Here is a 12,416-nt window from a genome sequence, read left to right as displayed (position 1 = left end):
ACCCCAAACTTTTGAAGGGTATAGTGTACTGTATATAAATATTTAAATATTTAACAATAATAAACAAACAAACACATTTAATTGTTATATCCAAATAATAAGTCAACTATGTGTTAAGTGATTAGCAATTAAATTCAAATGTTTTTGTAAAACATTAATATATGCAAATATTATTGGGTATCATTAATTCAGCATAAAATTAATTAGATTTTACTTTATATCAATTGACAGCCCTAGTTTTAACAAAGACATATTTGTGTCCAGTTGTTATAAATGTGAAATTAATTTAATGACCTTCTGTTCTAATACAAATGTGACACTGGACCATAAAACCAGTCATAAGGGTCATCTTTACAGCATCTCAAAGCTGAATAAATAGGCTTTACATTGATGTATTGTTAGGATAGGCGCTTGTTAGGATAGGACAATATTTGGCCGAGATACAACTATTTGAAAATCTGGAATCTGAGGGTGCAAAAAAATCACAATATTAAGAAAATCGCCTTTAAAGTTGTCCAAATGAAATCCTTAGCAATGCATATTACTAATCAAGTTTTGATATATTTACTGTAGGAAATTTACTAAATATCTTCATGGAACACATTCTTTACTGAATATCCTAATGATTTTTGGCATAAAAGAAAAATCAATAATTTTGACTCATACAATGTATTGTTGGCTATTGCTACAAATATACCTATAAGACTTATGCCTTGTTTTGTGATCCAGGGTCACAAATGACATAAACTCTTTATTCTCTATAGCAAAAAAGAGCCAGAACTATGTGTCCAGTATAACCTCAGCAGGTAGCCAGTGAGGTTTGAGAGATGCTTCGAACAGTTGCTCCCAGTGAATGCAGTCCAGAAAAATTATGAAGATAAATGGAATATTCTGAGGTCAATATACAGAATGCTCAGAAGAAATATCTGTGGCAAGAGTATAACATCAGATGGCACTTATAGACATAGGACACCTCGGTACAAAACAAGGTAGCAGACTCTCTGAAAAAATGGCAAAAAAGCAATCAGTCTGAGAGATTCGGTGAAGGCCAATCCAGGGGTGAGCGGGGTCAAAACATGCATTATGAAAGCAGGAGCTTTTGCCAGTATTACTTTGCCACTCCAGTTCTGTGCCAGGGAGTGCTTGAATCATCAATTAAAAGTAATTTATCGCCTTCTCTCGGGTTAAGATGTCTTCACAGTGCTGATGTGTCCTCAGCTGTCTATAAGGAGTTAGTCTAGTGAACATGCACCCTGGCGTGCCCTCCTCACATGAAATACATAGTTCTGACTTTGAAGTGAAACTGCTCAAACTAATTAAACCTTATCAAAACAGTCAACTTAAAATTCTGATAGACTTTGAGGTATTGTGATAATGAAATACTGCTGGATCAGTTTGAGCATGGACAGTATAATCATTTCATGAGGCCAGCGAGGAGGCAGATGGACTCAGGGAAGAAGTTGCTATCATGGTAAGATGAACTTGTGTGCATGATTAGCATGTCTGCCCGAGGAAGGAAAGGTAAATAGGTGATGCCCATGATGTGATGGGCCTGAGGATCTTTCGAGCCCTATTTGAGGTTCACAGGGGTGTAAATCTCTTCAGATGGTAGGTGTATCCTGGTCTTGCAGTAGTAAAAAAAGTAAAGTAAAGTCGTGACGTATTGTCAAGTATGGTGACCCATACTCGAAATTGGTGCTCTGCGTTTAACCCATCCAAGTGCACACACACAGCAGTGAGTAGTGAACAAATGCACACACACACACACACACACACACCGTGAACACACACCCGGAGCAGTGGGCAGCCATGCTGCGGTGCCCGGGGAGCAATTGGGGGTTCGGTGCCTTGCTCAAGGGCACCTCAGTCGTGGTATTGAGGGTGGAGAGAGCGCTGGACATTCACTCCCCCCACCTACAATCCCTGCCGGCCGGGGACTCGAACCCGCAACCTTTCGATTACGAGTCCGACTCTCTAACCATTAGGCCACGACTCCGAGAGACTTAGGAGGCAGAGGATTGGCATTAACATACAGTGTTGGGAAGGTTACTTTGGAAATGCAATAGGTTACAGATTACATGTTACCCTATTTAAAATGCTATAAGTAGTGTAACTATTTTAATTATTTTTAAAGTAATGTAACTGATTACATTTGATTACTTTTCTAAATTTCTAACGGATGTCTTAAACAATAATTTTCAAACATTTAAACCAGGCAGGTTAACCCAGCATTAACATTTTCATAAGTAAGTGTAAGTTAATTCCACATTTTTTTCTCATTAACTGTGATGGATTACAATTACAATTACATTTATTTTGTAACTAAATTACTTACTGTATCTCCGTTACATGTAACTAGTTTCTCTACAACTGTTAACATACAGTACAGTATAAAAGTTTAAGGTTGTTTTGAAGGAAGGTCACCAAGGCGGTATTTATTTGATAAAAAATACAGTAAAAACAGCAATAATGTGAAATATTATTGTATAAATATTCAAGTCTGTAGTGTTACATCATCCTTCAAAATGTATTCTAATATGCTGCTTTATTGGTCAAGAAAGATTTCTTACTAGTATTTACATTTGTGCTGCTTAATATTTTTGGGAAAACTATGTATTATGATGATGCATTTCTGACCATGATTCCGATACCGATTTCCGTGTATTGGACAGGTGATGAGCAGTGCCTGGTTTTCTCCACACATACCGCTTAGAATTAAGGCCAAAAAGTTCTATCTTGGTCTCATCAGACCAGAGAATCTTATTTCTCACCATCTTGTGGTCCTTCAGGTGTTTTTTTGTGTCTTGCACTGAGGAGAGGCTTCCGTCAGGCCACTCTGCCATAAAGCTCCGACTGGTGGAGGGCTGCAGTGATGGTTGACTTTCTACAACTTTCTCCCATCTCCCGACTGCATCTCTGGAGCTCAGTGATCTTTGGGTTCTTCTTTACCTCGCTCACCAAGGCTCTTATCCCCCGATAGCTCAGTTTGGCCGGACGGCCAGCTCTAGGAAGGGTTCTGGTCGTCCCAAACATCTTCCATTTAAGGATTATGGAGGCCACTGTGCTCTTATGAAGCTTAAGTACAGCAGAATTTTTTTTGTAACCTTGGCCAGATCTGTGCCTTGCCACAATTCTGTCTCTGAGCTCTTCAGGCAGTTCCTTTGACCTCATGATTCTCATTTGCTCTGACATGCACTGTGAGCTGTAAGGTCTTATATAGACAGGTGTGTGGCTTTCCTAATCAAGTCCAATCAGTATAATCAAACACAGCTGGACTCAAATGAAGGTGTAGAACCATCTCAAGGATGATCCGAAGAAATGGACAGCACCTGAGTTAAATATATGAGTGTCACAGCAAAGGGTCTGAATACTTAGGACCATGTGATATTTCAGTTTTTCTTTTTTAATAAATCTGCAAAAATGTCAACAATTCAGTTTTTCTGTCAATATGGGGTGCTGTGTGTACATTAATGAGGAAAAAAATGAACTTAAATGACTTTAGCAAATGGCTGCAATATAACAAAGAGTGAAAAATTGAAGGGGGTCTGAATACTTTCCGTACCCACTGTATGTATATATTATTAGGCAAATGCTTGTGCAGAAGTAGCTCTTGTAATCATACTCTTGAGCAAATCATACATTGATGTCTTTAGGATTCACATCTGTCAAAATGTGCTACCTGCTATTGAGTCATTTATCAAAATAAATTGATCCCCAACAAACCTTATCAAGCAGACATCTGCAGGTCATGATTAGATTCTGATGATTCATCTACTTTCTTTCAGAGTTTTCAAGATCCGCCAACACATTTTCCTTCTCAACACTTTTGCTTAACATCTGCCAAAACTTTTATCAACAGCCTCCAAACTGTAGCCGTGTCAGGCAGCACTCACCATCAGTGCACAAACTAACAAGTATTATTTTCTACTTGCAAGTACAGCACGTTAGATGGTGTGATTTTTCACCAACCTCTCCCTGTTAAACTTAAGCTGCAGCTATGTGCACAGACAGTTCTACAATTTATCTTACTATGTACTTAAAACAAGCGGTAAACTGAATTTTATATAAAAGGGACAATTATGCAGATTTTCTAGTGATAATGGCAGCAGTGATTCATTGAATTATGATAAAATGGAGAACAGCATTATAACTGGGCTTATATCCAGAAACACAATGTAGTCAAGTGCACTTTGTGCATTTTAAAGAACAAAATCAGGTGACTCATAAAAAACGCTTTCTGTATTGTAGGAATATTTTTCTTCCCGTACTTGAACTTGGATTTACATTATACTGTCTGTCTGTCTGTCTGTCTGTCTGTCTATCTATCAATTATTTATCTATCTATTTACTTAATTCACAGATAATACATTTAGAGATAATACATCAAAAGTCATTGAAGACCCTCAGAAAAAGCCCTAAGTGAGTTAAATAAAATAAAAAAGGTCAAGTTCAGCCAATGGCCCACACTAGCCTAGTGAGCAGAAGATTTGTGTTTCTTTGAATTATGTGCAAACAGTTTTATGGCCAAGAAAGGGAAACAAGTGGCAATGTTGGATGACCCACAGCAGCTCTTTACATTTATAGTAAATAAAACAGAGCACATAAATGTGCTTAGTGTAAGGCTGCAAGGTTACCAAAGAATAACAAAACAGCTTTAGCATGGTTTAAACTATCCCAGGGCATTTTCCTTTTCTAAAGTCTCTTGTGACCTCAGTACATTGCCTGAGTTTTATGGTAATGAGTATTAGCTGGACCAGTGAGACAGATTCAGCGCCCCTGTTTGAGGGTTTGAGTTTAGGGCCTGTTATTAATGCATATTTTAAGTAAATTAGACGTGCAACAGTGTACGGTTTAATTTTGTTCCTTTGCCCAACCTTTATGCTAATATTTGACTTGATTTATTAATGCAACTTACTGTAACCGAAATTAAGTCAAGTGCATTGAGTGCTTTTATCTTTCCTGTTTTAATATAGTTAATTGAGTTGATGTTAACCTCATAATAGGTGGCTACATGCCTGAAACAGAAGGTACACACTTTTTTACTTAACTTTATAAGCCTGAAAGAAAACAGGAAGTGCCTTTTTTGCCACCCGGCCCACAACCGATTTTTACTTTGACACCTCTGTTCAAGAGCTTTCTGTAATCCCATTAGACCTCAACCAATGGATTTGTTAATGTGTTTGCTGTACTCCTGTTACATATTGAATTAATCTGATACTGTGCCAGGTACATTAAAGCACTGTGTAAATCGTAAAGAGGATTTATGATGATTTATGAACTCTTTGTGACAGCTGTAATGTGAAGAACCTGCAGAGGCGGCACGTGTGTATCTCACGCCTGGATCGTCCACAGAACTGGGGGGAAAACTGTGCAGAAGTCCGCTATGTTATCCTTATTTTGGCACCTTCAAAGATGGTAATACAATCACACACACACACACACACACACACACACACACGTGTTGGGTTTCCAAGTTTTATGGGGACATTCTGTAGGCATAATGGTTTTTATACTGTACAAACAGTATTTTCTGTCCCCTTACCCTGACTCTACCCCTCACACAAAACATTCTGCTATTTTAGATGGACAAAAATGATCATTCTGTCTGATTTATTTTATAAGCTTGTTTCCCTAATAAGGGACAAAAAAATGTCCTCACAAGGCCAAAATTTGCTGGTATTACAATCCTTGTGGGCACATTTGGTCCCCAAAACTTTGGGAAAACCTATAATTTGCACAGAGAACATCAACGTAGACTTATGTAAAAGAAATAGCTTTGCAAAATTCTTACCTTTGCAAATCTGAGCCTATAGTCTAGAGACCCAGGTTTTTCAAACCAACAAACCTACTAGTCCTGGCATCAAATTATGAGAAAAATGGTATTTTACAACTTTAATATATTATATTAAATTAAATTATTATTTGTGTGCAGTTATACATTTAATTTCTAAATATTATTATTCTAAATTCATATTAATTAACAACATGTACTTACTATAGGTTACTATACTAAAATATTTTTCAGGTAATATTTTAATTTTAATAGAAAAAAATGATTTAATTATGAAGAGAACATATTTTTACAATATCACACTTTTCCATGTACATGGTTTAAATGAGTACTTATACAATAACATATATACTTGCCTTCATATTTCAGAAAAAGGATAATCATGTGTGGGGGTCCTTGGCATCAAAAAGTAAAAAAAAAAAAAAAAAAAAGAGACATGAAATTACCGGGGTATTTAGAAAAAAAAAATCTGGGAAAAAAAGTGTCTGTCTGCTCTCTTTTTAAACAGTTTGCAATTTTTTAGAAACAACTGAGATAATAAAATCAGGTTTAGGCACACTAATTCTATCATGTTCAAGTCTTAAAGTCCTGCTCCTGCGTTTCTTGATCCCCCTGCAGTCTCCCTGTAAAGTCTTTGGGGACCCTGGCTCCCTCCAAGACCATTTTGTGTATCTCTTTGTGTCTGTGTTTACATCATAAATCTGTGTGTTTGTGTGTATGTGTTTACATCTGTTTACATCTAATCACTCTCTCTCTTTCTTTTTCTCTTTCTCTCGCTCTCTTTGTTCTTGCATGCACTCATCTCTTTCTGTCCTCTGCAGTTCAGTACAGCAAAGTGTTTTTGCTTCATAATCTTCTGCTCTTCTCGCAAACTCAAATCACATTGCACACACACAGACAAACACATCTTCTCATTACAGTAAAAGCTGGATTGTTATGCCGGCACATATAGATACATCCTCTTTTCTTGCGTTGTGTTTTAAAACAATAGACGGCACAAATGTTATATAACTTCAATACCCATTGGACTCAATCCATAAAACGATAAAGCATTTTCTGCTCAGAAGATGAAGTGATTTCTGGATTACTACATTGAATATTTCCTTTAATAGCAGTCGTAAATGAGTAACGATCGCCAAATATGTTTGATCTCTGTATTTGACGTTTCTCAGAAAAGCACTAAGACGGCGATGGAGCTGGGCAGGACGTTCGCCAGCATGTTCTCGGACATCTCCTTCAGACAGAAGCTGCTAGAGAGTAAAACCCAAGAGGAGTTCAAAGAGGCACTGCTCATCCAGAGGTACCACCTGACCGCTGCCAAGCGTAAAACCACGGCTGTGGAGGGCGAAGAGACAGACCCACACAGTCAAAAACCACTGAAGGTGTGTGTGCATCGCAGCGCGTGCGCTGATGCTTAAAGTTCAGATTTAATGGCTTTAATGTGATTGTTTTCATCTATTCTCTCTTCAGTCCTCATCCATCGCTTTCTCTTTCTCCCTTCGCCTTTTGCTGTTTGACTTACACTCCAGTGATTAAGTTCTACTGAGCATGTAGCAGCTAATGAGAATTTATCTTGTTTGTTACTCCGGTTTGACACACATATACACACACAAAGTCCGATTCGGCATATGTGAGCATTAGACCACCCTGGCTGAGGTTAGCCGCCTGTAAAAGCCCTCTGTTTTCTTCTCTGTAAAGACAACAGTGGAGGCCCAAATAGTTGTGTCTTTGTTTTTTTTTTGCGTTTTTCACTCCATCACACATCTGAGGAATGGTAACCAGGTGGAGAGGATCATTACTTTGTGTGTGTGTATGTGTGTGTGTGTGTGTGTGTGTGTGTGTGTGCATGATCACTTGCGCGTGTGCACACTTAAAGCTATTCTCTGGCAAACTACCAGGAAAGGTCTCTCTCTCTTTCTGTATCAGACACACGCTGTCATGATGAATGAGTGCGGCTCAGTAATGAACACTTAAAGCTGTACGACTTATTTAAACATATCCTGAGACAAGGTTCTCTCTGACTGACAGAAAACGAGCTTGTCTGCCAAAAAGAGGCTAATGTGGGTCATTAATGTTTGATGGACAAACTGCTCCGCTGCCAAATCCTGACCTGTAAAGCCTATTAAAATTTGATTAATTCAACAAGACTCTATATTTGTGTCTGGGACAAAGACACACACATACACACCAGGGCTTCCTACCTCACCATAATTGGTCCTAACTACATGCTTAAAAAATCCTGTAGTATTTTTCTGTTTCTTTTATACTGTAAGGTTAAAATTGTTCACATCAGTTAATGGATTGGGTATTATGAACTAAAAATGATTGATATTTTACATCATTTATTAATTTTAATTTGTAAATTTACTAATACATTTTAATATTTAAAATTGTATAAACTGATGTATTTTGATCAAACATAAATTACCAACGAACAATAGAATAACTATACAGTACTGTTTGGGGTCAGTAAGTTTTTTTGTTTAGTTTTTTAAAGAAATGAATACTTTTATTCAGCAAGGATGCATTAAATTGATCAAAACTGACAACAAAGATATTTATAATATTACAAAAGATTTCTATTTCAAATGTTTATTCATCAGTATCTAAGTTTCCAAAAAATATTAAGAAACACAACTGTTTACAAGTATGTTAGAATGATCAGCATATTAGAATGATTTCTAAAGGATCATGTGACACTGAAAACTGGAGTAATGATGCTGACAATTCAGATTTTTATCACAGGAATATATTATATTTGAAAATATATTCAAATAGGAAATTATAATAATATTTCAGTTTTACTGTATTTTTCATTAAATAAATGCAGCTTTGGTTAGTGTAAGAGAGTACTTTCAAAAACATAAAAAATCTGACAGACCCCAAACTTTGGAACAGTAGTATAAATTAACTTTTAATATATGATGAATGCTGTAAAAAGTATACCTAATGCATTAATACCTTAATAAACATCGTCACAAATTAATTCAGTATCTGCTTAGAAAGATTTTGATATGAGTAATTTGTCTTTTTAACCAATTCATTAAAAGAACTGCTTTATCAAAGTTATGAGAAAAAACACATTGGTTATGCTGTAGATTTGAGTTTATATGCAGCCAATGAATCAAAAGATATGATTTCTATTAATTGTCTTTGTATTATTTTGTAGTATTCTGGTCTTTCTCATCATATTCAATTCAGACTGCAAACTCACAGTTAAAATATAATGTTAACTAAAAATAATATAGTGTCATACTGATACCAAAACACTAATACACACAATGTTTAAATACATTTTAAAATATAATAAAAAGTAATTATAAAAATATATATGCACACACAAATCCACAATTACAAAAGTGTACACATTTTATGGGGGCTTTTTATTTATAAAATGCTTAAGCCAGTCTAATGCAGTTTTCTGAAATGCACGTGTCAGATGTTTCCTGATGCTACATTAATGGATATTTAGAGTAATGTAACAGGTGTCTTGACTGTGCTTTGCTGATGTAGTTGTAATGCTTTTGCATTGTACTAATGCTGTTCTAACACTGGGCTGTCTCTCTCTCTAGTCTGCAGAATCTGTGTTCTCTCATCTTGTGTCTCTCTCTCTGCTGTGCAGGGGGCCCTGTGTGAGTGCGATTACACTGAGCTTCTGTGTGTGTACATGTGTGTCTCTGTGTGTGAGGATTTAAGTAAGAGAGAGTGTGTCTGTGTGTGTTTGTCTGCTTTAACACAGTATCTCTTCCCTTGCAGTGTAAAGCGTTGTGTGAGTGTGTATGTGCTTTTGTGTGTGTATTTGCTGTGATTCGGCAGGATTTGGTGTGTATGTTGTTTAATTGGTGTGTGTGTGTGTGTGTGCTTTAATCCTGTGCCTCTCTTGCTGCAGTATTGCAGTAAATGTATTTAAATGTTTTGACTTTTATATATGTAGATGTATGTACGTATTTGTGTGTGTGTGTGTGTGTGAGAGTAATCCTCTCTCTCCCTCTCTCTCTGTATGTGTGTAGTGTAGAGATTTTTTCAGAGTGGGCAGAGGAATCTATGAGGATCTGTGTCGCCGACTGCCTCTCTACCCGTCTGACTTCACTGATGGTTTGTCAAGCATAAACTTGCAAATGTTTTTGACATAAAGGATCAAATTTTGCAGATATTCTGGAAGTTTTTTTGTTGTTGTTTTTGCATTTTCAAAAAGGATATATGGTCCTCCAATGGTCTTATTAACGTCCTTAGCTATAGTTAAAGACGTGACAGTAGTTCAGATGATTTCATAAGAGATTATCCAGTAACAAGCAGGACCAGGAACAAACAGAAATGACAAAATGCTATATTTCTGGGTTTTATGTCACTTTATATTTCTCACAGAGATATACTGTACAGTACAGCCAAGCAGTCTGAGGAAATAATCAGACATGCTCTTCTAAACTCTCCTCTTTCTTTCTCTTGTTGCATTAAAAAGTCTGATTCATTTTGGTGAAACAGTTCATTTAGATATAAGCAGTTAAAAAACACGGATTAATTAGATTTTCTGTTTTGCAGTGAAATATTCCAGTTATATATTCTGTATATATATATATATTCATTCCATTTATAAATAAATTATACATTTCTGGTTATAATTGTAATTTCTTTACACTAAAATTCAAACGTTTGGAGTCAGCATTTTTTATATCAGGATATTAGTACTTTATTTTACAAGGATACATATAGGAAAGTAATGACAGTGAAGACATCTATGTTACAGTACATAATAATTTTTTTTTTTTAAATGCTGTTCTTCAATTCATCAAAGTAATTCATCAAATATTTCCACACAAATATTAAGTAGCACAACTGTTTTCAACATAGATAGTAAATATAAATGTTTCTTGAGCAATAAATCATCATTTTATTCAGTGATTTCTGAATGATGATGTGACACTGAAGACTGGAGCAATGACTGTTAATAAATTACATTTTAAAATCTAAACAGAAAACAGTTTTTTAAATTGTAATAAAGTTTCACAATATTACTGTTTTTATCGTATTTTTATCAATTAAATCCAGTCTTGGCGAGCATAAGAGACTTCTTTCAAAATCATTAAAAATCATACCAACTCCAAACTTTTAAATGGAGTTTATATATTTTATGCTTCACTTTGATTGAGATTTTTAATTGTTTTATGCTATAAGTGAATATAGCTATGTTAACAGCTATAAATACATAGAATGTGGATTAATTATATGACATTACATACCATTAAACATATTAATCTCAGGACTTCACTTTGGCAGCTGTAATACTTATGTGCGTTTTCTATAAATGTGTGTGTTTCAGGATTAGTGGGTAATAACAAAGCCCTGGTCAAGTTCATGACGACGTCCATCTTCCTCTACATCGCTGTGCTGCTTCCCGCCATTGCTTTTGGCTCACTCAACGACGAGAGCACTCGGGGCGAGATTGGTGATCACTCACGCAATGACACACATATTCTCTTCACAAACCATGTCTCCACACACACACACAGACTGAGTTGTTTTCTCTCTTGATTAGATGTTCAGAAGACGATCATTGGGCAGAGTATAGGTGGAATCATCTACTCTTTGTGTGCTGGCTCTCCTCTCGTCATTCCACTGACCACTGCGCCCATCGCTATTTTCATCAGCGGTATGTACATACATGCCTCCATGTGCAACAATAGATGCACGTTCACATACACACATACCTTGGCTCTCGTTTGCGGTCTGGTCCTGAACCGTGCTTCGTTTTTGCGGTGTGTTTAGATGAGCACTCATTGTTTGTTGAATACTTTGACGTTGAGTGTTTAGAGAGCTCTGCTAACCACAGGATAAGGTGGAACAAGACTCTTAATCTCACAAACAGCAGGATGGGAGTCCGATATGGCCGCCATTTGTTTGGGCGAAGTTTGATGTTTGCCCTGGCTGAGAGGAGATTTCCTCCTAAAGCTCATTCCTGCGGCTGCAGTCGCACACTGTTACCAGCGGGAGGGTTGCCCTGAAAAATGGTTTTGCTGTAGTAAAATGAAATTCTGTTTGGATTAAAATGCACAGAGGAGGACAAAATCACCACATCTATCTATAATAGTGATCCTTCCCAATCAAAGATCTTGTCTTGTCGTTTCTCATGGGAATAACAGCAGGAATTCTTTAAATGTTTGGGAGCAGTTCTTTAAACATCAAACGATGGACATTTACTGTGCGTTATAATCCCGTGTCATTATGAGATTTGAGTTGATTGCGTTTTTGTTCGCTTCTAATGATCTGGATGTTGTGTTGTTGCTTCTGTGTGTTTGTCTGTATGTGGCTGCAGTGATTAGGGGGATCTGTGATGATTATGATCTGGACTTTGCAGCATTTTATGCATGCATTGGCCTATGGAACAGCCTCTTCCTCATCATGGGAGGAGTCTTCAACCTTAGCCTGCTTGTTAAGCTTTTCAAGAGGTCAGACGTACACACACACACACCTACAAATATAGGTAATTGTGCAGATGCCACTGCTCGAATACTGATATGTTTTTGTTGTTCTTGTTTTTGACCCACAGGTCAATAGAGGAGGTGATAGCTTTGTTCATTTCCATTGCTTTTGTAGCAGATGCAGTTAAGGGCACCGTCAAGAGTGAGTG

At 36.7% G+C, this 12,416-nt stretch overlaps 1 protein-coding gene across 2 annotated transcripts in view; it reads left to right on the top strand.

The window, feature by feature from the left end:
* Positions 1 to 12,416, top strand: part of LOC306884502 (solute carrier family 4 member 11-like) — a 78,921-nt gene that overhangs the window by 44,743 nt on the left and 21,762 nt on the right. Inside the window, exons 7-14 of one of the 2 annotated variants that reach the window (XM_079440414.1) lie at positions 5,292 to 5,415; positions 6,964 to 7,173; positions 9,364 to 9,423; positions 9,802 to 9,886; positions 11,109 to 11,234; positions 11,325 to 11,438; positions 12,102 to 12,234; positions 12,336 to 12,409. In XM_079440414.1, coding sequence (XP_079296540.1) covers positions 5,292 to 5,415; positions 6,964 to 7,173; positions 9,364 to 9,423; positions 9,802 to 9,886; positions 11,109 to 11,234; positions 11,325 to 11,438; positions 12,102 to 12,234; positions 12,336 to 12,409 — 926 coding nt within the window. The remainder of the gene's footprint in view (positions 1 to 5,291; positions 5,416 to 6,963; positions 7,174 to 9,363; positions 9,424 to 9,801; positions 9,887 to 11,108; positions 11,235 to 11,324; positions 11,439 to 12,101; positions 12,235 to 12,335; positions 12,410 to 12,416) is intronic. The other variant, XM_079440415.1, reaches the window with a different exon arrangement.

The sequence above is a fragment of the Barbus barbus genome (assembly GCF_936440315.1).
Source record: "Barbus barbus genome assembly, chromosome: 18".
NCBI lineage: Eukaryota > Metazoa > Chordata > Actinopteri > Cypriniformes > Cyprinidae > Barbus > Barbus barbus.
The sequence above is the reverse complement of the archived record's forward strand: the minus strand, read 5'-3'. Positions and strand labels throughout refer to the sequence as shown.